We start from the raw sequence: 26442 nt of genomic DNA on the forward strand, positions 1-26442 counted from the left end.
GTCCATTCACACATACACACATAGTTGGCCACTGGGTGTAGTTTAGTGATGTGCAGCATGGAAACAGGCCCTTCTGCCCACTGAGTCCATGCCGACCATCGATCACCCGTTCACATTTGTTATAGAGTTTAGTTATACAGCATGGAAACAGGCCCTTCGGCCCAACTTGCTCACACTAGTCCCACTTGTCTGCGTTTGGCCCATATCCCTCTGAACCTGTCCTATCCATGTACCTGTCCAAATGTTTCTCAAAAGTTGCGATAGTCCCTGCCTCAACCACCTCCTCTAGCAACTTGTTCCATACACCCTTTGTGTGAAAAAGTTACCCTCGTGTTCCTATTAAATGTTTCGCCCCTCACCTTAAACCTATGTCCTCTGGTTCTCAATTCCCCTACTCTGCGTAAAAGACTCAGAAAAATAACCTGTGCCAACCTGATCTATTCCTCACCTGATTTCATACACCTCTATAATATCACTCCTCATCTTCCTGCGTTCCAAAGAATAGAGTCCCAGCCTGCTCAACCTCTCCCGATAGCTCAGGCCCTTGAGTCCTAGCAATAGTCTTCTAATTTTACTATGTTACTCCAGTATTTCACCACTCCCTACAGAGTAGGGGCATTTTAGAGGCCCATTAACTAACGAGCCCGCCCGCACGTCTGTGAAATGTGGGAGGAAACCGGAGCACCCGGACAAAATCCATGCGGTCACAGGGAGAACCTGCAGACACCACACTGACAGCACCCAGAGGTCGGGATCGAAACTGTGTCCTCCAGCTGCTGTGAGGTAGCAGCCCTACCCGCTGCGCCACTGTGTGTGCCTTCAGCAAACCTCGTGCAGAGTGGCGATTGGTGGACCCAAAAGTATCCATTGAGGTCTGAAGGGTCTCGACCCGAAACGACACCCATTCCTTCTCTCCAGAGAAGTTGCCTGTCCCGCTGTTACCCCAGTGTTTTGTGTCTATCCACGGTGTAATCAAGCATCTGCAGTTCCTTCCTACGCACAACACACAAAACAGGAAGATAGAAATGGAGGAAGCAAAAAGATAGTTATACGCAAAACTTCTGACTTGTAAGAAGAATATGGGGAACATTCACATGTGGAATATGGGAAACCTAGTAACATAGAAAAATAGGTGCAGGAGTCGGCAATTCAGCTCTTCAAGCCAGCACCACCATTCAATACAATCATGGCTGACCATCTAAAATCAGTACACCGTTCCTGCTTTATCCCCATATCCCTTGTGTCCTTTAGCCCTAGGAGCCAAATCTAAAGGGCCTGTCCCACGAGCATGCGACTGCATGCGGCGAGCGCGACCAAACCGGAAGCGGGGGCCGCGCGGAGGTAGAGTGATCCCGTATGAGTTGACGTGAAGTTCGAGCGAAGTCCGCGGGAAGTTCGCGCTATGTGTACGCTGTCAAAACGCTGCGTACAGCGTCAAGACCCTGCGTACGGCGTTGAGGCGCTGCGTACGGTCTCAATGCGGCTGCAGGCCAACAGACCGTTGCCGCGCGGAATTTTTGGACAGTGTCAGTTTTTCGGAGCCACGTGCGATGTCGGGACCAGCTCCGCACAACTCCATACGGCTCCAGCGATCGAAGTTGGACGGGCCCCGCGAGGCCGTATGGCTCAAGCGACCACGTTACGTTACGCTAGCCGCATACAGTCGCATGCTGGTGGGACCGGCCCTTTCCTCTCTGAAAACATCCAGTGAATTGGCCTCCACTGCCTTCTGTGGCAGAGAATTCTATAGATTCACAACTCTCTGGGTGAAGAAATATTTCATCATCTCAGTTCCAAATGGCCTACACCTTATTCTTAAATTGTGACCCCTGGTTCAGGACTCCTCCAACATTGGGAACAGTTTTCCTGCATCTAGCCTGTACAATCCTTTAAGAATATTATGTATTTCTACAAGATGCCCTCTCATCCTTCTAAGTCCCAGTGAATACAAGCCCAGTCAACCCATTCTTTCATCATATGTTAGTCCCGCATCACCTATTCAGAGAACGCGCCACAGAGAAGAAGGAGGGATGGAGGGATGGGGGCGATGGGCGGATGCGGGGGGGGGGGGGGGGAATGGAGAGGGGGATGGGGGGATGGAGAGGGGGATGGGGGGATGGGGGGAATGGGCGGGATGGGGGGGGGATGGGGGGGGGGGGGGTAGCAAAAGAAGGAAGAGGGACTATACTTTTGTAACTTCGTCAGACTCTTGCATACTTGTGCTGTACGCAAACAAATCTCACAGTCCCAGGCCCATGTGATAAAGTGTTAATTAATGAAATGTGCATTCAATAATTCAATTGTACCAACACCGACATAGGGCGAGAATAACGTGTGAAGCTGGTGTAACTAAACTGTGCCCCTGGCTAACTACAGCCAGTTTATTTCAGTTCCTTTAAGCGCGAGCATTTACTTCCTTATTTGTCTGCAGGTGGATACAGCACAGAACTGCAGCTAATTTGACAGAGGGAACTGGGCAAAAAAAACCCCAAACTTCACATGAAGGCTATTTCAGGAACTGGTAGATACCACCACACTGGAGGGCATGTGCATGGGAGGGAGGGCTGGAAATAAACGGATAAGGCAAGTTGACAACTTCCCCAACACGCCAGTCTCCACTATCTCCTCCCGCAAGGCCGTCGTTATACAATCTCCCTTTGCCATCCAAAAACCTGATGCAACATTGACAGAAGTAAGCAAAAGTCAAGTGTTACACTGAAAGGGAAGCAGCCCGGGAGAAATGGTTGCAGATAATTTGCTGCAGTTCAAATACATTGCATTAGACTGGCCTGTGATCGGCCGGGTATTAATGAGATGTAACACTGTAAACTGAATGCCGGTTCTTCCTAAGATACACACGCGAAAAGCTGGAGTAACTCAGCGAGCCCGCGGGTCCGGCAGCATCTCCGGGCATAAGGAATCGGCGACGTTTCAGGTCGAGACCCTTCTACAGACTGAGAGTCAGGGCAAAGGGGAACGAGAGATATAGATGGTGATATAGAACAAATAAATGAAAGACATGCAAAAAAGTAATGATTATAAAGGAAACAGGTCATTGTTCGCTGAGGCCGAGGTGAAAACGCACTAGGCCAATGCAACTCAGCAAGGCTAGTGTGACTTGAGTGGGGGAGGGATAGAGAGAGAGGGGACGCAAGGGTTACTTGAAGTTAGAGGAATCGTAAGCTGCCCCAGCAAAATATGAGGTGCTGTTCCTCCAATTTGCATTTGGCCTCACTCTGACAATGGAGGGGGCCTAGGACAGAAAGGTCAGTGTGGGAATGGGTGGAGAAGTTAAAGTGTTTGGCAACTTCCTGGTCAGTGAAAAACTCAGCCCCTACAGGGCATGGGCTTTCGAGTGAGTTAACTTATCCAATCTACGCCCCACGCACTGTAACTTACCGAATAGTGAAAGGCCTGGATAGAGTGGTTGTGGAGAGGATGTTTCCACTAGTGGGAGAGTCTAGGACCAGAGGGCACAGCCTCAGATTTAAGGGGCGTTCCTTTAGAAAGGAGATGAGGAGGAATTTCTTTAGTCAGAGGGTGGTGAATCTGTGGTGAAGAGGCCAAGTCTATGGATATTTTTAACGCGGAGATTGACAGATTCTTGATTAGAAAGGGTGTCATGGGGAGAAGGCAGGAGAATGGGTTTGAGGGGGAAAGATAGATCAGCCATGATCGGGATCGCTAGCGTAACCTAACGTGATCAGAGTATACTGGATGGGCCGAATGGTCTAATTCTGTTCCTATGACTTATGAATATGAACACTCAAACCTCTCGCTGCTCTTTCTCCTCAGACCTGGGCAATGCAAAGGGTGAGTGGATGTAAAGTAAATAGAGCAACCTATGGCCCTTCCACAAGAGGACATGCAAAGCCCGAATGGGGAGGAGAGTTCACGCAAGGACAACTGGATAGGGAAGTGGAAAGTGGGCTGGTTGCCCAACAGAAGAAGACACAACTTTGTGGGGGGAAGAAAATAACACATTTCTGGCTCTTAATAAAAATCAGACCAAAATTTTACTGCATAACAAACAAAATGGTGGATAGAGTCAGCAGGACAAGACAGCATTGATGCAGAGAGGAACAGAACTACGCGGGCAGCATCGACACAAATTGCTGGAGTAACTCTGCGGGACAGGCAGCATCTCTGGAGAAAAGGAATAGGCGATGTTTCGGGTTGGAACCTTTCTTCAGGCTGAGAGACGTCGAAGGCCAAAACAAAACAGGGCCGGCAACAGATGACCTCAGGAAGGGTGGAGCCCACAATGGCTCATTGTTGACTGAGGAAGAAGTGAGAGGGCTACAAGAATGCAAACAGTGGAACTAAACTAGGTGGAACTAGGGTAGGTTGGGGGGGGGGGGGGGGTGGGGGTGGGGGGGGGGAGAGAGAGAGTGCAGGAGTTACTTAAAATTTGAGAAAACAGCGTTCCTATCACTGGGTCGTAAATAGACCAAGTAAAATATTGGTCCCTGGGATGGCGGGACTGTCATATGAGGAAAGATTGAAAAGGCTAGGCTTGTATTCACTGGAGTTTAGAAGGATGAGGGGTGATCTTATAGAAACATATACAATTATAAAAGGACTGGACAAGCTAGATGCAGGAAAAATGTTCCCAATGTTGGGCGAGTCCAGAACCGGGGGCCACAGTCTTAGAATAAAGGGGAGGCCATTTTGGACTGAGGTGAGAAAAAACTTTTTCACCCAGAGAGTTGTGAAATTGTGGAATTCCCTGCCACAGTGGAGGCCAAGTCACTGGATGGATTTAAGAGAGAGTTAGATGGAGCTCTAGGGGCTAGTGGAGTCAAGGTACACTAGCCCCTTGATTGGGGACGATCAGCCATGATCACAATGAATGGCGGTGCTGGCTCGAAGGGCCGAATGGCCTCCTCCTGCACCTATTTTCTATATTTCTCTGAGGTGCTGTTCCTCCCATTTGTGTGTGTCTTCACTTTGACAGCGGAGGAGGCCCAGGACAGAAAGTCCAGTGTGGGAATGGGGGGGGGGGGGGAAATTCAAATGTTTGGCAACCAGGAGATCGTGTAGTGTAGGCCAAGGCACACTGAGGCAGACCGAGCACCCATTCCTTCTCTCCAGAGATGCTGCCCAAGTTACTCCAGTATTTGGTCTATCTTTGGTGTAAACCAGCATCTGCAGTTCTTCCCTACAGAAGTATTCAGCGAAACGATCGGCAAGTCTACGCTTGGTCTGGCCTGATATACAAGAGCCCATGCAGGGAGCACGGGATACAGTGAGTGGGGCAGCATGGTGGCCTAGCCAGTAGAGCACCAGCCTCACAGCTCCAGAGACCAGGGTTCAATCCTCACCTCCGCTGCTGTCTGTGTGGAGTTTGTACGTTCTCCCCGTGATGAATTTTGGTTGCTGGTGCTCCAGTTTCCTCCCACATCCCCGAGACGTGAATACAAGGCACTGCAGATGCTGGCTTGCCAAAAAAAAAAGCGCTGGACTAACAGTCAATTTACAAGCAACGATTTAGAATCAAAACACAAGGAAACACACCTCTGTGTTAATAATTGTTAAAGTGGAATATTGAAGAAAGTTAAAGTGCAGGCAACGATAAACTGGGGAAGAAGCCAAAGGCAACTCGGGCAAGTGAAGCAGGAATTTGCGTGGCATTTCGTTGGGTTACTTAGTGTTTGAACACTGAGGGCCATAGCTGTAAATCACATCTAATGGAAAGTTAACCCAAGAACTGTAATCAGTCCAGAACCTGAACAATATATCTGAATGTGGAAACACTAGATTATAAAACAGTTACAAGATCTGAATAACATTGTACAGGACAGCACAGTGGCATTGCTGCTGCCTCCGAGACCCAGGTTCAATCCTGACTATGGGCGCTGTCTATACGGGGTTTGTACGTTCCAGCCGTGACCACGTGGGTTTCAAGTTCAAGTTCAAGTTTATTGTCACTTAACCAACTAATGTACAGTGAAGATAGACAAAGACATGCGGGTTTGTAGGTTAATTGGCCCTCTGCAAACTGCCCCGAGTGTGTAGGGAGTGGATGCAAAAATAGGATAACAGAATTAGTGCGAATGTTGTGATCGATGGATGACGTAGACTCGGTGGATGGAAGAACCTGTTTCAAAGAACATTTCGCCCATCATACCCATACTAGCCCTTAGACTAAACCACCTGATCAGTCCCAATGTTTAAGAAGGAACTGCAGATGCTGGAAAAATCGAAGGTAGACAAAGAAGCCGGAGTAACTCAGCGGGTGTGGCAGCATCTATGGAGAGAAGGAAAAGGTGACGTTTCGGGTCGAGACCCTTCTTCAGACTGCTGTACCTGCATGCTTTCGGTTTCCTCCCACAGTCCAAAGACGTACAGGTTTGTGGGTTAATTGGCTTGGTATAAATGTAAATTGTTCCTAGTGTGTGTAGGATAGTGTTAGTGTGCGGGGATCACTGGTCACCGTGGGCTCGGAGGGCAGAAGGGCCTGTTTCCGTGCTGCATCTCTAAAACTAAAAACATCAGCTCAGGTGTTTAGATCCAATTTTAAAACTTGGATTTCTCCACAGATTGGTGGAAATTAGGCAGACACAAATTAGCGAACTGACCTCGGGGCAGCACAGTGGAGCCACTGGTAGAGCTGCTGACTCACAGCGGAAGAGACCCAGGTTTGATCCTGACAATGGGTGCAGTCTGTATGAAGTTTGTACGTTCTCCCTGTGACTGTGTTAGTTTCCTCCGGGTGCTCCAGTTTCCCCCCCCACCACAAAAATGTCTGTGTGTTTGCAGGTTAAATGCCCTCTGTACATTGACCTTAGTGTGACAATAGACAATAGGTGCAGGAGTAGGCCATTCGGCCCCTCGAGCCAGCACCGCCATTCAATGTGATCGTGGCTGATCATCCCCAATCAGTACCCCGTTCCTGCCTTATCCCCATATCCCCTGACTCCGCTATTTTTAAGATCCCTATCTAGCTCTCTCTTGAAAGTATCCAGAGAACCGGCCTCCGCCGCCCTCTGAGGCAGAGAATTCCACAGACTCACCACTCTCTGTGAGAAAAAGTGTTTCCTCATCTCCGTTCTAAATGGCTTACTCCTTATTCTTAAACTGCAGTCCCTGGTTCTGGACTCCCCCAACATCGGGAACATGTTTCCTGCCTCTAGCGTGTCCAAATCCTTTATAATCATATATGTTTCAATAAGATTCCCTCTCATCCTTCTGAATTCCAGAGGATACAAGCCCAGCCGCTCCATTCCCTCAGGATATGACAGTCCCACCATCCCGGGAATTAACCTTGTAAACCTATGCTGCTCCCTCAATAGCAAGAATGGCATTCCTCAAATTAGGGGACCAAAACTGCACACAATACTCCAGGTGTGGTCTCACTAGGGCCCTCTACAACTGCAGAAGAACCTCTTTGCTCCTATACTCATCTCCTCTTGTTTTGAAGGCCAACAAGCCATTCTCTTTCTTCACTGCCTGCTGTACCTGCATGCTTGACACCATTTAGATAATAATCTGCCTTCCTGTTTTTGCTACCAAAGTGGATAACCTCACATTTATCTATATTAAGCTGCATCTGCCCACTCACCAAACCTGTCCAAGTCACCCTGCATTCTCATAGCATCCTCCTCACAGTTCACACTGCCACCCAGCTTTGTGTCATCTGCAAATTTGCTAATGTTACTTTGAATCCCTTCATCTAAATCATTGATGTATATTGTAAATAGCTGCGGTCTCAGCACCGAGCCTTGCGGTACCCCACTAGTCACTGCCTGCCATTTTGAAAGGGACCCGTTAATCCCTACTCTTTGTTTCCTGTCTGCCAACCAATTTTCTATCCATGTCAGCACTCTACCCACAATACCATGTGCCCTAATTTTGCTCACTAATCTCATATGCGGGACCTTATCAAATGCTTTCTGAAAGTCCAGGTACACCACATCCACTGGCTCTCCCTTGTCCATTTTCCTAGTTACATCCTCAAAAAATTCCAAAAGATTTGTCAAGCATGATTTCCCCTTCGTAAATCCATGCTGACTCGGACCGATCCTGTTACTGCTATCCAAATGTGTGGCTATCTCATCTTTTATGATTGACTCCAGCATCTTCCCCACCACAGATGTCAGGCTAACTGGTCTATAATTTCCTGTTTTCTCTCTCCCGCCTTTCTTAAAAAGTGGGATAACATTAGCTACCCTCCAATCCACAGGAACTGATCCTGAATCTATAGAACATTGGAAAATGATCACCAATGCATCCACGATTTCTAGAGCCATTTCCTTAAGTGGGACCCTGGGATGCAGACCATCAGGCCCTGGGGATTTATCAGCCTTCAGTCCCATCAGTCTACCCAACACCATTTCCTGCCTAATGTGGATTTCTTTCAGAGAGTGGATGCGTAAGTGTGATAATTAGTGTGAAAAGCTCATATGTGGGACCTTATCAAATGCTTTCTGAAAATGCATTTAGCATTTCGTTGTCTCTGTACTGTACACTGACAATGACAATTAAAATTGAATCTGAATCTGAATCTGAAAAGGTGAACAATGGTTGTTATGTCCTCGATGGGCAGAAGGGCCTGCTTCCACGCTGTATTTTTCAATTCAATTCAACTTCCTAATTTCTCCTATTTCAGCTGTTAAAAACAGAAGGGAAATGGAGAGTACAAACCATTGTCATGCATTCAAATTCAATTTACTTAAAATTACTCTGCTTATGACGGGAAATCCCAAACCAAACAGCTTCCACCCACGTTACACCTACATAAGGTTATAATAAGGACTTTCATTTCAAGTAAGCGGGGGAGGAAATGCTCTTGTATTTATATATAGTACATTTTTTTAAGATTTAACCACAAAATACGAACAAGGAATATATTCTGTACATTCTGTAAAAAGGCTCTAAAGCTCACTCAAATGCATTTATAAATGAGACACCTGTACTAACAATCAAATATAAATGCACAGTCTAAGCATAGGACTCTCACAATTTTTTGAGGAACAGATCGGGTAGACACACATTGCCCCGAGTGTGTAGGGAATGGATGGGAAAGTGGGATAATATGGTAGATTTACGGGGACGATGTCAGGACTCGAGGGCCTGAGCTACAGGGAGAGGTTGAGCAGGCCGGGCCTCTATTCCTTGGAGCGCAGGAGGATGAGGGGGTGATCTTATCGAGGTGTACAAAATCATGAGAGGAATAGCTCAGATAGACGCACAGAGTCACTTGCCCCAGAGTAGTACCTCACAGAGTCACTTGCCCAAATCAAGAACCTGAGGGCATCGGTTTAAGATGAAGGGGGAAAAGATTTTGATAGGAATCTGAGGGATAACTTTTTCACACAAAGGTTGATGGGTGTATGTGGAACAAACCGCTGGAGGAGGTAGTTGAGGCTGGGATTATTGGTGAAGAAAGGAGTGAAATGTGAAGCCGGAGGAAAGGAATGAGGCTGGTGGAGGATGGGGAAAGGTGGGTGGGTTGGGGGGGGGGGGGGGGGGGGGGGGGGGGGGAGGGGAAGAGGAACGAGGGTATAAAAATTGAATCTGCGGATGTGGGAGCAAACTGGGATTTTGAAAGAATCACAACGAGTCTCTGACCCGGAATGTTGACTCTGGTCCTTTCTCCACAGATGCTGCCCGTTCGTCCGAGTGTTTCACCTTTTTTTCCTGTTTTATTGCCAATTTCCTGCAGATGCAACTTATTTCTGGGGGATTGGACTTTATACCGTTGGAACGATAACTTTAGAGTTTGGCATTAAGTGCCAGCAGTTAATCTATTCCGACCAGTGACCCTGTCACGGACTCTATGATAACAATAAAAATGACATCCAGTGCAGTGCATCTAATGTTTCCCCAAGAGATCAACGTACAGGCAGTTCTGCAGTAAAACTCTGTTAATCTGGCATGCAATTGTTCAGAGATCTTGGTGATCCTGCATTTGGCTCAGTCATTAGAAGGAGAGGTTTGAGTATAGGAGCAGAGAGGTTCTACTGCAGTTGTACAGGGTCTTGGTGAGACCACACCTGGAGTATTGCGTACAGTTTTGGTCTCCAAATCTGAGGAAGGACATTATTGCCATAGAGGGAGTGCAGAGACGGTTCACCAGACTGATTCCTGGGATGTCAGGACTGTCTTATGAAGAAAGACTGGATAGACTTGGTTTATACTCTCTAGAATTTAGAAGATTGAGAGGGGATCTTATAGAAACTTACAAAATTCTTAAGGGGTTGGACAGGCTAGATGCAGGAAGATTGTTCCCGATGTTAGGGAAGTCCAGGACAAGGGGTCACAGCTTAAGGATAAAAGGGAAATCCTTTAAAACCGAGACGAGAAGAACTTTTTTCACACAGAGAGTGGTGAATCTCTGGAACTCTCTGCCACAGAGGGTAGTTGAGGCCACTTCATTGGCTATATTTAAGAGGGAGTTAGATGTGGCCCTTGTGGCTAAGGGGATCAGGGGGTATGGAGAGAAGGCAGGTACGGGATACTGAGTTGGATGATCAGCCATGATCATATTGAATGGCGGTGCAGGCTCGAAGGGCCGAATGGCCTACTGCACCTAATTTCTATGTTTCTATGTTTCTAGGTGTGTGGCCACATCTCCAGAATGCTGGTAGGCCACACACCCGGAGCAGAGGCTCTTGGGCTTGACGCTTCGATGGCCGCCTGGGTCAAGACAAGATGGAGAGACCAGTGGAAGTCAGCGGAACCATCTAGGCCACACCATTACATCGATGACCCCATGGATGTCCCTGGCCAGGACCTGCCCTGAAAGCAGTGGACAACCCTCAACCGCTTGAGGACGACCATCAGATGCTATGGAGTAGCGATGAATAGGTGGGGCCTCGTGGACAGCCACCTCAGCTCCTTCTTCCGGCCCTCCGCTCACCTCTGGCAGTGCTCTCCGTCTCAACGCCTCCCTCCTGCCGCTCACCGGCCTCACTCATGTCAGCCGTTTCCCCGCAAATCCTTAAATTCCGACAGCGCGATCGAGGGGCCAATTGAGGCGACTCGGCTGTCGGAATTTAAGGGTTTGCGGGAAGCGGCTGACAAGAGCGAAGCCGGCGAGCGGCAGGTGAGAGGTGGTCAGACGGAGAGCACTGCCAGAGGCGAGTGGGGAAAACCCTGGAGAAAACCCAAGCAGGTCACGGGTAGAACGTACAAACTCCACACAGACAGCACCCGTAATCAGGATCGAAATAGCTTACGGAGCCAACAATCTGCGCATCCGCTGTTTAAGATTTTTTTTTAAAGCTGACTGACTGCCTACCATGAGTAATTGCTCATGGCACGTGCCTGTTCCAGCCTAACAACATTCTTCCCAGAGCAAGGTGACCAAGGCAAAACCCACACACACACACACGCACGCGCGCGCGCGCACATACACGATAGAAAACAGGGTTAAGTACTAACATAGAAACATAGAAACATAGAAATTAGGTGCAGGAGTAGGCCATTCGGCCCTTCGAGCCTGCACCGCCATTCAATGTGATCGTGGCTGATCATCCCCAATCAGTATCCCGTACCTGCCTTCTCTCCATACCCCCTGATCCCTTTAGCCACAAGGGCCACATCTAACTCCCTCTTAAATATAGCCAATGAACTAGCCTCAACTACCCTCTGTGGCAGAGAGTTCCAGAGATTCACCACTCTCTGTGTTAAAACACAGAGGAGTAACAAAGGAATAGCATCCAATACTTGCCTCTACAAAGCTGGTGGCTTCTCAGAGTTTTATTGCATATTAAAACTTTAGCGAACACTCCAGTTATCGACACCCAAGTGATCCCACAAATAGTCTCGTCACACCCAACAGAAACCAATGTTTGTATTTGTTATGAGAAGGCCGCACTCGAAATGCTTGCAGGACAAGTTGGCAAGCGTACGACCAGCCCATCCTTCAGGGCGTTTAACATTTGTGGAGAGAAAATCAATCGAAACACCACCCCTATAGTCACAGTTAATTAGGTGGTTGTTTAGTTTTGTTTAGAGATACAGCGTGGAGACAGGATCCTCGGCCCAGCGAGTCCGCGCCGACCAGCGATCCCCGCACACTAACACTATCCTACACACAAACACACTGGGGACAATTTACATTTATACCAAACCAATTAACCTACAAACCTGTACGTGTTTGGAATGTGGGAGGAAACTGGAGAAAACCCAAGCAGCTCACGGGTAGAACGTACAAACTCCACACAGACAGCACCCGTAATCAGGATCTGAACCCCTTGTCTCTGGTGCTGTAAAGCAGCAACTCTACCGCTGCGCCACCGTGCCGCTCTCGGGAGGTTTTTTTTGTCACACACACACACACATACACACGCCCATGTAAATTGGGCCATGTTTAAATTTAGAAAGGTGGTGAGTGTTAGCACAAGAATTCAGATGTCTAAAGCCCAAGTAGGAGAAGGGACTGTTCTCCAAAGACAAAGTCAGAACATTTCGGAATAGATTCACGAGAGGAATAGATCAGGTAAACGTACAGAGTCTCTCACCCACAGTAGGGGAGGACAGAGATTCAAGGTGAGGGAGGGGGGGTGAAAGACTTAATAGGAACCTGGGGAGTAACTTTTTCACACAAAGGGTGGTGGGTGTATGGAACGAGCTGCCGGAGGAGATAGTTGAGGCAGGGCCTATTGCAACGTTAAAGCAACATTTAGACTTAAGAAGTACGGTCTCATCTCCTTTCTAAAAGAGCGCCCTTTAATTCTGAGGCTGTGACCTCTGGTCCTAGACTCTCCCACCAGTGGAAACATCCTTTCCACATCCAATCTATCTTTGCCTTTCACTAATCAGTAAGTAAGCTTCAGTGAGGTTTCCCTCCCCCAACCTTCGAAACTCCAGCGAGTAGAGGCCCAGTGCTGTCAAACGCTCATCATATGTTAACCCACTCATTCCTGGAATCATTCTTCTAAAGTAGGCAAAAGTGGTGGAGAAACTCAGCTGGTGAGGCAGCATCTATGGAACGAAGGAAATAGGCAACGTTTCGGGCCAAAACCCGAAGGGTTTTGGCCCGAAACGTTGCCTATTTCCTTCGCTCCATAGATGCTGCCTCACATACTTCCAGCATCTGCAGTTCCTTCTTGAACACCATTCTCCTAAATCTCCTCTGGACCCTCTCCAGAGCCAGCACACCCATCCTCGGATATGGGGCTCAAATTTTCTTCACTGTACTCCAAATTCGGCCTGACCAGCAGCTGAGAGAGCTTCAGCATTCTATCTACATTCCAGTCCTCTTGATACAACTGCTAGCATTGAATTTGCCTTCCATATACAGACAAGGTTCCGAGCACTCACCCGGTAAACTGTACAACCTACAACAGACGGTTGAACCCACCTCACCCCAAGCTTGATGCTAACCACACACGCACAGGTTCATTGCATCTCTACGTAGGCTGTTTTCATTTTCAGGCGGAGTTCAGAGCAGATGTAAGCAGTTGAGCCTTACCACAAGCTCGGCTCCATTCAGATCTTTGCTGTTAATTTCCAGTTCAGCTACTCGCGTCAGCCACGACACCAGCGCATCAAGTTCTTCGGACAGTTCGGTTGCCTGCGAGTGTTTTAAACATACCTTGGTTTAGAAGCCAGTTGCCGACAGGGCTTCAAGTATCAGGCCAAGATCGATCGATCGATTGGCTTTAGTTTGGAGATACAGCATGAAAACTGGCCCCTCTGCCCAACGAGCCCACACCAACCATCGATCACACTAGCTCGAGTTTATCCCACTTTCTCATCCACTCCCTACACGCTACGGGCAATTAACCTACAAAGCTGGATGTGGGAGGGAACCGGAGCGCCTGGAGGAAACCCATGCGGAGGGGAGGGGGGGGGGGGGGGGGGAGAGGGGGGGGGAGGGAGAGGGGGAGAGAGAGGGGAGAGAGAGAGGAGAGAGAGAGGGGGGGGGGAGAGAGGGAGAGGGAGAGGGAGAGAGAGAGAGGGGGGGAGAGAGAGGGGGAGAGAGAGAGGGAGAGAGAGAGGGGGGGAGAGGGAGAGAGAGGGGGGGGGGAGGGGGGGAGAGGGGGGGGGAGGGGGGGAGAGAGGGGGAGAGAGGGGGGGAGAGAGGGGGAGAGAGAGGGGGGAGAGAGAGGGGGGGAGAGAGAGAGGGGGGGAGAGGGGGGGAGGAGAGGAGGGGGGGAGAGAGGGGGGGGGGAGGGGGGGGGAGAGAGAGGGAGAGAGAGAGAGAGGGGAGAGAGGGGGGGAGAGAGAGGGGGGAGAGAGAGGGAGGGAGGAGAGAGGGGGGAGAGAGAGGGGGGGAGAGAGGGGGGGGGAGAGAGAGAGGGGGGGGGAGAGGGGGGGAGAGAGGGGGGGGAGAGAGGGGGGAGGAGGGGGGAGAGGGGGGGGGGGGAGAGGGGGGGAAAAAGAGAGAGGGAGAGGGGGGAGAGAGGGGGGGGGGAGGGGGGGGGAGAGGGGGGAGAGAGGGGGGGGAGAGGGGGGGAGAGAGAGAGGGGAGAAAGAGAGAGAGAGGGGGGAGAGAGGGGGGGAGAGAGAGGAAGAGAGGGAGGGAGAGGGGGGAGAGAGAGAGAGGGGGGAGAGAGAGGGTCGATAGAGTGAAGGGAGAGGGGGGAGTGGAGGGAGGGGAGAGAGGGGGGGAGGGAGAGGGGGGTGGTGAGGGAGGGAGGGAGGAGGGAGAGGGAGAGGAGGAGGGGGAGGGGGAGAGAGAGAGACGCACAGCCAGCCACACACACACACGCACAGACACGCACAGACACGCAGGCAAGATTGAAAGCGGCAATGTTTAAAGGAGGTGTGCGGGGCAGGTTATTTTATTTCACACAGTGGTGGGTGCCTGTGATGTACTGCCAGGGTTGGTGGTGGAGGCAGGCACCATGGGGGCATTTAAGAGGATTTTAGACAGGCACATGGATATGCAGGGAATGGAGGAAGATGGATCATGTGCAGGTGGATGCGATGAGTTTATCTTGGCACCGTGTTGGGCCTGGATATCGTGGGCCTCATTGTCTGTTCCTGCGCTTCACGTTAATAGTGAATCACATACAACAATTTCAAAAATAAAGAATTTAAAAGAAATGTCAGTGGTGCTGGGAATGTGGGAACTATCAGGGAAAAGGCGGGTGGGGTGTAGATGAAGGTCGCCCCGGCATTCCCTCTCTCTCTATCCCTCCCCCAACCAGGGCACACCAGCTTCTTGTTTTCATCCAACACACAGCCAACAACGGCCCGTTTCCCTTTATCATTGTTACTTTTTTGCATATCTTTCATTCATTGCTCTTTATCTCTCTACATCATCGCCTATATCTCTCGTTTCCCTTATCCCTAACCAGTCTGAAGAAGGGTCTCGACCTGAAACGTCACCCATTCCTTCTCTCCAGAGATGCTGCCTGTCCCGCTAAGTTACTCCAGCTTTTTTGTGTCTATCTTCGGTTTAAACCAGCATCTGCAGTTCCTTCCCACACAAAGGGTAAATATATTTCCCCTTGTTTGTAAACCTAATGACTACTCCCAGCCGTGATGAAAGTTGATTGACCTGAACCTTTCACTGTTTCTCACTTCACAGATGATATGAGACTTTCTGACTGCTTCCAGTATTTCCTGTTATTGTTCCAGTTTCCTAGTAGCCACGGTACTTGGCACAGCTTAGCTTGGAGATACAGCGTGGAAACAGTCCCTTCGACCCACGTCGACCAGCGATCCCCACACACTCGCGCTGTCCTGCACACTGTGGACAATTTGACAATTTTCTACCGAAGCCAATTAACCTACAAAACTGTGCATCGTTGGACTGTCGGAGGAAACCGAAGCGAAGCGCCCAGAGAAAACCCACTTGGTCACGGGGAGAATGTACAAACACCGTACGGACAGCACCCATAATCGGGATCGAACGCACGCGTGTCTCTGGCGCTGAAAGCACTGTAGGGCAGCTAGTCTCCCGCTGCACCAACCTCTTTCCCAGCTTCCATGCAGCACTGCTGCAAGACTGCGCCCCAAGATTGCATTGGAGACGGTGCAAGGGGAGGCTGCACCAGGATTGCAATCAAGTCTGGAGAAAGTGCTGTCTGTCCAACCCTTCCACAAATGCTGCCTGACACACTGAGTTCCTCCAGCACTTTGCGTTTTTTTCCCCCTCAAGATTCCAGCCTCTGCAGTTCCTTCTACCTGCAGCAGGATTTTTCCTGGCAGTCAGTGTTTCACTGGTGGGGACAATGGGTCAGCTGTCTCTGTCACAACAATTTAGGATCTGGATGAGCACTAAGAGCCAAAGGCAGAGGAAATAACAGGCCAGGCGCCTGAATAAATGATGGTACACAAAAATGCTGGAGAAACACAGCGGGTGCAGCAGCATCTATGGAGCGAAGGAGATAGGCAACGTTTTGTGACGTAGCCTACTTCCTTCGCTCCATAGATGCTGCTGCACCCGCTGAGTTTCTCCAGCATTTAGTGTACATTCCATTTTCCAGCATCTGCAGTTCCTTCTTAAACAAAGCCTGAATTAACGATGGTGGGAACTTGTAGATATACAAGGGTGCAAGGAACTGCAGGCTCTGGTTTATACAGAGGGACACAAAATGCTGGAGTGGTTCAACCAGTCGTGCAGAATCTTTGGAGAACGTGAATATGCACGGCACGGTGGCGCAGCGGCAGATTTGCTGCCTCACAGCGCCAGAGCCCTGCGTTCAAAATCCGCCCAAGGGCGCTGTCTGTACGGAGTTTGTACGTTCTCCCCGTGATCACATGGATTTTCTCCGGGTGCTCCGGATCCCTCCCTCACTCCAACCACACGGGGGTTACTCGATGTTAGAGAAATCAATACTCTTGGTTTAGTGGCTGGTGCGGGAATCGAACTCAGAGTCCGCAGACCCAGATGCCGGATGACTACCACCGGCGAGCCACGCACGGCACTTCCAGTGAAAGGCGCAGGGTCAGCATATTCCTAGCGTTGGTCAAGTGAGAGGATTACCATCTGCATTGTGATCAGTTTGAACTGCGAAGTCTCCTCCTCCGGTCCATGCCCCTGAAGCAACGTCAGCACTTCCTCATCCAGCATCCACCCAGAGACTGCGGGGACACAGTCCGAGACCCTCGGCCATTGTGAACCGTTCTCCTTTAAAAGACACACACACACACACACACACAACAGACTGTCAGGCAGCACGTTTCAAAACAGTCGCACTTGAACAACTTGAGTAAGACTTCAGAAAGTGCTTGAGATTTATTTCCCATTGCATGCCAGATTTATACTCATATTGGGCAAAACATTTGGGCACTGAGATGGATCAGCAAATTTACAATCAATCTGCATAAGGAACAGCAAATTAGTTTGGTTTAGAGATACAGCGTGGAAAAAGGCCCTTCGGCCCATTAAGTCCGCGCCGACCAGCGATCCCCGCACACTAACACATATCCTACACTAGGGATTTTTTTTTTTTTAAACATATACATCAATTGACCTACAAACCTGGACATCTTTGGAGTGTGGGAGGAAAACGGAGTTCTCGGAGAAAACCCACTTGCTACAATGCTACAGACAGCACCCGTGGTCAGGATTGTACCCAGGTCTCTGGTGCTGTAAGGCAGCAACTCTACCGCTGCTCCACCGTGCCGGCCCAGGGGCGAGTTAATAGAAGAATGACACAGATTTAATTATACAGTGGAAAATAATTAAACTCTGATTAGTGAGACTTGGTGAGACCACACCTGGAGTATTGCGTACAGTTTTGGTCTCCAAATCTGAGGAAGAACATTATTGCCATAGAGGGAGTGCAGAGAAGGTTCACCAGACTGATTCCTGGGATGTCAGGATGTCTTATGAAGAAAGACTGGATAGGCTTGGTTTATACTCTCTAGAATTTAGGAGATTGAGAGGGATCTTATAGAAACGTACAAAATTCTTAAGGGGTTGGACAGGCTAGATGCAGAAAGATTGCTCCCGATGTTGGGGAAGTCCAGGACAAGGGGTCACAGCTTAAGGATAAGGGGGAAATCCTTTAAAACTGAGATGAGAAGAACTTGTTTCACACAGAGAGTGGTGAATCTCTGGAACTCTCTGCCACAGAGGGTAGTCGAGGCCAGTTCATTGGCTGTATTTAAGAGGGAGTTAGATGTGGCCCTTGTGGCTAAGGGGATCAGAGGGTATGGAGAGAAGGCAGGTACGGGATACTGAGTTGGATGATCAGCCATGATCATATTGAATGGCGGTGCAGGCTCGAAGGGCCGAATGGCCTACTCCTGCACGTAATTTATATGTTTCTATGTTTCTAACTTGGCAGCGAACTATCTTGATAACTTTGGCCTGTGTCCACTCTTATTTGTTATTTAAAGTACGATGTTTCTTGATGTTCAGGGTCGGAGAAAGACTAGCAACAGGGTGCTGACGAGGTTCACATGTTTTAGACCAAGGGTTCCCAACCTGGGGTAATGTTCGCCCTACACAGGGGGGGTAAATTTGTTGATACTGGATTTGTACATATTTTTTCTCATTGACTGACTGTGTTTGGTTCTAGTACACTGTTCCTATCTGTTCATCAGGAGTTGTTCACAAATAAGTAAAACAACATAGCTATGTGCTATTAAAGTTGCCTGGGGTAAACAGGACGAAAAAGGTCGGGAACCCCTTTTGTTTAGAACATAGAACAGCACGGCAGAGGAACAGGCCCTTCGGCCCACAATGTCCGTACCGAACATGATGCCAAGATACTGTCGGTGTACAGGGGATCGCTGGTCGGTGTGGACCCGGTGGGCTGTTTCCGTGCTGTATGTTTAAACTAAACTAAGCATGCAAATCAAAGATTTTCACAGTACGTCAGTACATGTTTGACAATAAGAAGCTAATACCAATTCCAACCTGAGATCATGGCAGAAAGTGCTGGGATACAGAGGTCAGGGCTGCCTTAACTGCTGAGTAGACTTTAGAGATACAGCGCTGAAGAGCTGAAGGGCCGGTTTGGAGGGATATGGGCTGGTTTGGAGGGATATGGGCCGGATTGGAGGGATATGGCCGGATGGAGGGATATGGGCCGGATTGGAGGGATATGGGCCAGGTTTGGAGGGATATGGACAGGTTTGGAGGGATATGGGATATGGACAGGTTTGGAGGGATATGGACAGGTTTGGAGGGATATGGACAGGTTTGGAGGGATATGGACAGGTTTGGAGGGATATGGACAGGGTTGGAGGGATATGGACAGGTTTGGAGGGATATGGACAGGTTTGGAGGGATATGGACAGGTTTGGAGGGATATGGACAGGTTTGGAGGGATATGGACAGGTTTGGAGGGATATGGACAGGTTTAGAGGGATATGGACAGGTTTAGAGGGATATGGACAGGTTTAGAGGGATATGGACAGGTTTGGAGGGATATGGACAGGTTTGGAGGGATATGGACAGGTTTGGAGGGATATGGACAGGTTTGGAGGGATATGGGCCGGTTTGGAGGGATATGGGCCGGTTTGGAGGGATATGGGCCGGTTTGGAGGGATATGGGCCGGTTTGGAGGGATATGGGCCGGTTTGGAGGGATATGGACAGGTTTGGAGGGATATGGACAGGTTTGGAGGGATATGGACAGGTTTGGAGGGATATGGGCCGGTTTGGAGGGATATGGACAGGTTTGGAGGGATATGGGCCGGTTTGGAGGTATATGGACAGGTTTGGAGGGATATGGACAGAACGCGGGCAGGTGTGACTAATGTAGCTGGGGCATGGTGTGGGCAAGTTGGGCTGAAGAGCCTGCTTCCACACTGGATCACTATAACACTATAATGTCATAAGTGATAGGAGAACAAATTAGGCTATTGTATCCATCAAGTCTATGCCGCCATTCAATCATGGCTGATCTATCTTTCCCTCCTAACCCCATTCTCCTGCCCTCTACCTATAACCCCTGACACCCATACTAATCACGAATCTAAGATAGACACAAAAAGCTGGAGTAACTCAGCAGGACAGACAGCATCTCCGGAAAGAAGGACTGGCTGACGTTTCGGGTCGGGACCCTTCTTTAGACTGGTCAGGGATAAAGGAAACAAGCGATATAGGCGGTGATGTGGCGAAATAAAGAACAATGAATGAAAGATATGCAAAAACGTAACGATGATAAAGGAAACAGGCCGTTGTTGGTTGTTTGTTGGGTGAAAACGAGAAGCTGGTGCAACTTGGGTGGGGGAGGGATAGAGAGAGAGAGAGAGAGAGAGAACGCCGGGGCTACCTGAAGTGAGAGAAATCTATATTCATCCCACTGGGCTGTAAGCAGCCCTAGTGAAACACGAGATACTGTTCCTCCAATTTGCATTTAGTCTCATTCTAATCAATCACAAATCCATGTATCTCTGCTATGACTCCATGAATCTATCTTCCTTACCTCAAAAGCATTTTGTGCCGTCAATAGCTCCGATTGCAAGGAACTCGGGGCTCTGGGCATCTCAGGGCCATCTTGAGGGAGCAATGACGTGTCAATACACTCTCTGGAAACAAACGGCAGACAATGTTAGATAGGCCCGGATTGCAAGCGTTGGCCTTGGGCAGGGCCGGATTTACGTACAAGCTTCACAAGCATAAGCTTAGGGCCTCGAGATCTAGGGGGGCATCAGAGGGCCGGATTTACCTATAGGCTTCATAGGCTGATTGGGAGGGGCCTTACATAGGGGATTGGGAGGGGCCTCACAAGCGGAATAGGCCTAGGACCTCTCTTCATCTAAATCCGGCCCTGGCCTTGGGTCTCAGTGCGAGGGTTGTGGATCACTACTTACGAAGCCAGCTCTTGTTCCGAGAGTTGGTTTTCCAACTTGCTCTTCTCACTTCGCAAGCTCTACAGGAATTCAAGGCGGAAATTCAAACTGGATTTCTTTTGCTCTTCAGTTCAAGCGTTTAAAAGGAAAAAAGGCCTTACCTCGACGACCATGATGTATTCAGCAATGGATTGCTCAAGTTCCTTAATATGATTCTCTCTCTGTAAAGAAAAGATGCATTAGATGGATCCATTAGACTAATATTATGTGCAAAAAGCAAAGACAAAGTGCTGAAGTAACTCAGCGGGTCAGGCAACGCCTCTGGAGAACTTGGATTGGTGACGTTTCAGGTCGGGACCTTTCTTCAGTCTCATTGTGGTTGGGGGTCGGTAGAGAGCTGGACGAGAGGAATGGCAGGACAAAGACTAACAAGTGATAGGTGGATACAGGCGAGAGGGAGGTGGTGGCTTTAATAGGTTGGTGGTTGGACAAAGGCCAGGAACACCATAAGGTGGCGCTGCGGTAGAGTTGCTGCCTTACAGCGTCAGAGACCCGGGTTCGATCCCGACTACGGATGCTGTCTGTGTGGAGTTTGTACGTTCTCCTAGTGACCAAGTGGGTCTTCACCGAAGACGTCCGGGTTTGTAGGTTGATTGACATCTATAAATTGTCCTTAATTTGTAGGATAGAACTAGTGGGAACGAGTGATGGCTGGACGGCACAGACTCGGTGGGCCGAAGGGCCTGTTTCCACGATGTTTCTCTAAAGTTTAAAGAAGAAAAGAAAAAAAGATTTGAGATAAGGGCAAGAGGTGATTGCTAGGGGTGGGGCAGAGAGAAGGGATAGGTACAAAGCTTGGCAGGTAATAGGTTGGTGCAGGTGAAGGGGGGTTTTGATCGGCAGTAAAAAGAGGACGGAATGTGCAGGAAGGAACTGCAGATGCTGGTTTAAAGCAAAGAGAGACACAAAATGCTGGAGTAACTCAACGGGACAAGGCAGCATCTCTGGAGAGAAGGAATTGGTGATGTTTCTCTCTAGAATTTAGGAGATTGAGAGGGGATCTTATAGAAACTTACAAAATTCTTAAGGGGTTGGACAGGCTACATGCAGGAAGATTGTTCCCGATGTTGGGGAAGTCCAGGACAAGGGGTCACAGCTTAAGGATAAGGGGGAAATCCTTTAAAACCGAGATGAGAAGAACTTTTTTCACACAGAGAGTGGTGAATCTCTGGAACTCTCTGCCACAGAGGGTAGTTGAGGCCACAGTTCATTGGCTATATTTAAGAGGGAGTTAGATGTGGCCCTTGTGGCTAAGGGGATCAGGGGGTATGGAGAGAAGGCAGGTACGGGATATTGAGTTGGATGATCAGCCATGATCATATTGAATGGCGGTGCAGGCTCGAAGGGCCGAATGGCCTACTCCTGCACCTAATTTCTATGTTTCTATGTTTTGGGTCGAGTTGCTGCCTTACAGCGCCAGAGTCCCGGGTTCGATCCTGACTACGGGTGCTCCGGTTTCCTCCCACACTCCAAAGCCGTTCAGGTTAGTAGGTTAAAATTGCAAATTGTCCCAGGAGTGTAGGATAGTGTTAGTGTATGGAGTGGTCGCTGGTCGACGCAGACTGGGTGGGCCGAATGGCCTGGTTCTGTGCTGAATCTCTAAACTAAACTAAAAACAATGAAATATTAGGAATATTATGTTCCTTATGGCCGGAAACTGCAAGTGTACAGATTGTGACCAAAACATTTGTTTTTAGGCTGCCTTTGAAGTTACTTGTGTGATTAATGCAAATAGCACAATTTCTCGCCTGTGAGAAACCCAGGGGGCCTTACAATTTCAACGGCTGTATCGCCTTTCAGGCCAAGAGGAAATGTCAGGAGATAAGCACAAAGTTTCGCAGCCAAAGGAAACCTGCCTGGGCCGAGATACGGCTACATTTCACGCCACACAAATGACCCAAATCCTACTCTTTTAACATTTCCTCTCTTCAACTGAAGGCCTAACGGGCCTGTCCCACTTGGCGATTGTTTCAGGCAACTGCCGGCGACTGTCATGGTCGTAGCAGGTCGCCGAGAAACTGACGACAATCTACATCATCCTGGTGACAACCTCCGATAACACCTACGTCAGGAGAAGTCCAGCTACGCTCATTGGCGTCAAACCCACCGTCGCTGAAAAATTTTCAACGTGTTGAAAATTTAGCGGTGACCAGAAAGACGCTACAATTTTTTGCGCGACTGAGGCTTCTCCCGGCAACAGCTGGCGAACATGTGGCGACAAACTAGTCCACATACATAGATGCTGCTGCATCCGCTGAGTTTCTCCAGCAGTTTTGTGTACCTGCGACAAGCTAGTCGCCTGTAGTTGCCAAAAAAAAAAATCATCTAAGTGGGACAGGCCCATAGAGCTGTACAAAGTTCAGAAGACTCATGATGAACAAGATACCCACGGTGAATGCAATAAGGCAGTGGACAACACTAGTAAAGTATTTTCCATCTCGGGGTTACACAGTGGCTAATGGTGGATCTTTCTTGTGTAGGTTGGGACTGCAGATGCCGTTTTACACCGACTGGAGTAACTCAGTGGGTCAAGCGACATTTTTATTGTGTATTGTGTGTTCTTTTTTATTGTACCGCTGCTGGTAAATTCATTTCACTGCACTTCATTGTGCATGTGACGAATAAAACTGATTGATTGCAATACTGTATGTGGTATGCACCTTTGTTAGGTTCCTAAACATGGGCTCAACAAATGGATATGTTATTTATGACCCCTTCATGCCCCCCCGGTAAAAACCCAAACGACACCCAGGTTAAGAACCACTGATCAAAATGCAGACACATCTTAACCCTCGGAATGCTCGCTAGTATTCTGGTATTGAAGAAGACCGGCAAAAGCTTCAGCGGCGGCGGCACAGTGCTGGATTCACCGTGGAGCGGGCGATACCTTACCCGGAGCGCCGTTTGAAGCTCCGGAGTGTTGGGCCTGCTGCTTCAACATCGGGGAGCTGTGGTTTTCGGAGCTCCCAGCCGCGGGCGGCGCTGACCTCAACATCGCGGAGTCCTGGGACCTTTTGCCGAGGGCCGCCAGCGTGAATCTCCTCCGCCCAGTTCGGCCTGTGGACTACGGGAGCCGCGGTCTCCGGTAGGAAGTGGCCGATTCGAATGTTCTCCCGTTCCGACGTCGGAGTTCCATCATCCCGGTAAGGTGGCCTGAACATCGGGGCGGCAACTGCGGAGGGCGCGGGAGGCTCCGACCACGGGTGAACAACAGAACAACGAGGAGAAGGACTGAACTTTGGTGCCTTCCCTCACAGTGGGAAACTTTGAACCCGCTGTGTGGGGATGTTTGTGTTAAAGACTATCGTGTTCTGTGCTTTTTTTAATTCATATGGCTATATGGTGGCCACGAATTTCACTGTACCAACTGGTGCATGTGACAATAAATGTCTGTCTCGTAACTACAAACAAGATGTTAGACTCACTGGCCTGCAGTTCCCAGGCTTTTCCTTGCAGCCCTTCTTAAATAGAGGCACACCAGTTGCCACCCCTCCAGCCTTCCACCACCTCACCCATATTTAATGACGACTCAAATCTCAGCCAGGGCACCTTACGTGTCTAGAAGGTGGTTCAACAATCAATGGTTTTAAAATAAAGACCTTCGGAATGTATTACAAATCCTAGCTAAACGCAAGGAACTAGTAATGGAAACCTTTAAAATGATTATGGTGAGACACAGAATACAGGAGCAACACTGGGCCAAGAAGCATCGGTGGAGAACATGGACAGGTGACGTTTCGGGTCGAGATCCTTCTTCAGACTGAAGCTGCCTGACCCACTGAGTTATTCCAGCATCTTGTGTCTTTCCTTGGTAAACTAGCATCTGCAGTTCCTCATTTCAAACTTTGAATTGATTGATTGATATATACAGCATGGAAACAGGCCCTTCTGCCCACTGAGTCCATGCCGGCCATCGATCACCCATTTACATTAATCCCATGTTATCCCACTTTCCCATCCACCCTGTACACACCAGGGGCAATTCACAGAGGCTAATTAACCTACAAACCCGCGCGTCTTTGGGATGCGGGAAAAAGCTTTCTTCCAGCGCTGTCTTTTATGTAAATATAATTGAGACCAGAACCTCTTCCAGTATTCTTAAGTGTGGTTTAATTAAGTCCTCTGCAATATAAACAGTCTATTTTGTTTAGGAAGGAACTGCAGATGCTGATTTACACCAAAGATAGACCCATCGGGCCTCCGTAGAGGCAATAGCGGTGGCCTCAATAGGCCTGACTTTGGGAGAACTGGGGATGGGGACTGGACATTGTGCCTTCCCCCACAGTGGTATCCATTGTGGGGGGGATGATTTGTTTGTGTGTAAGTTAATATGTTAGTCTGTGTCCAAGATGGCTGTCGGAAGGGAGAGTGGACGCTGGCGCGGTTTAGCTGCCGCTGCTCTCTCTTCACATTGTGTCTTCGGAGCGATTTCTGTCTTTAATTTGTGTATTGGTGATGTCCTTATTATTTATTTTACTCCGACTATATGTTTTTTCTCTCTTGTTAATTTCTGTAAGGTGTCCTTGAGACTTTGAAAGGCGCCCGCAAATAAAATTTATTATTATTATTAAAAAGCTGGAGCAACTCAGCGGGCCAGGCAGCATCTCTGGAGAGAAGGAATGGGTGACGTTTTGGTTCGAGACCCTTCTTCAGACTGAGAGTCAGGGGAGAGGGAAACCAGAGATATAGAAGGTACAAGGAACAAATAAATGAAAGATATGCAAAAAGCAATGATGATCACGGAAAAGTGGAGCCCACAATGGTCCATTGTTGGCTGTGGGGAATGTGAAAACAAGTGATATTAAAACCAATGAAACTCAACAGGACGACAGTGAAACTAGTACGACAACTAGGGAGGGGGGAGGGTCAGAGAATGGGGGGGGGGGGGGGGGGGGGGGGGGGGGGGAGATATGCAGGGGTTACTTGAGGTTAGAGAAATCAATACTCTTCCCGCTGGGGTGTATGCCGCCCAAGCAAAATACGATGTGTTGTTCCTCCAATTTACATTGGAGAACCTCACTCTGACAATGGAGGAGGCCCAGGACAGGACTCTAGTTTAATTTCTGCAGAAACAGCCTGTAGCGGTCTGCTTGCCAGGCTTTGTCCTGCCCCTACCTCACTTCCACCTCACTCCCCACCACTACAATCACTCCGAAGGGTCCCAACCCAAAACGCCACCTATCCATGTTCTCCAGAGACATTGCCTGATTCACCGAGTTACTCCAGCACTTTGTGTCTTTAAAAAATATATAAAGCAGCATCTGCAGTTCTTGTGGCTATGTTCTGTTCACTTTCTGCTGTGAGTTTCACCAGGAGATCCCCATTGTCACAGGTAAGGGCCTGTCCCACTTGGGCGTAATATGCGCGCCATTTGCATCACATCATTGACGTGTCACGACGCACGACGCGCTCGTGATGCACGCACGGCTCGTGGTGAGGCATGGTGGCGTAGGAAGTGATGCCACCCACGTGATGTGCAAATGACGCCCAAGCGGGACTGGCCCCGTACACTCATTTTCCAAGTTGCACAGCACTTTAAACTCCTTACAAAACACACACCACTCCGCACTTATCTGCACTGGAATCTATTTACACTGCAAGTTTATGAATGCTTTCCTGTATTTGAAATCATACTTCCTTTGTATTAACCGAGCCTCCCACTTTGTTGGGCAGGGAGTAAACTTTATTTCCGAATCCAACCCTAGCTTTGATCCCCGTCTCATAT

At 49.0% G+C, this 26442-nt stretch overlaps 1 protein-coding gene across 1 annotated transcript in view; it reads right to left on the reverse strand.

Moving 5' to 3' along the window:
• LOC129707666 (inositol 1,4,5-triphosphate receptor associated 2-like) overlaps positions 1-20845 on the reverse strand; it is a 143662-nt gene extending 122817 nt beyond the window's left edge. Inside the window, exons 1-5 of the mRNA XM_055652824.1 lie at positions 20819-20845; positions 20679-20737; positions 20291-20393; positions 16892-17035; positions 13424-13525 (exon numbers count right to left, since the gene is read on the reverse strand). Coding sequence (XP_055508799.1) covers positions 13424-13525; positions 16892-17035; positions 20291-20393; positions 20679-20737; positions 20819-20830 — 420 coding nt within the window. The 5' untranslated portion in view covers positions 20831-20845. The remainder of the gene's footprint in view (positions 1-13423; positions 13526-16891; positions 17036-20290; positions 20394-20678; positions 20738-20818) is intronic.
• Positions 20846-26442: the final 5597 nt, after the last annotated feature.

The sequence above is a fragment of the Leucoraja erinacea genome, chromosome 22 (genome assembly GCF_028641065.1).
Source record: "Leucoraja erinacea ecotype New England chromosome 22, Leri_hhj_1, whole genome shotgun sequence".
In the NCBI taxonomy this organism is placed as follows: Eukaryota; Metazoa; Chordata; class Chondrichthyes; order Rajiformes; family Rajidae; genus Leucoraja; species Leucoraja erinaceus.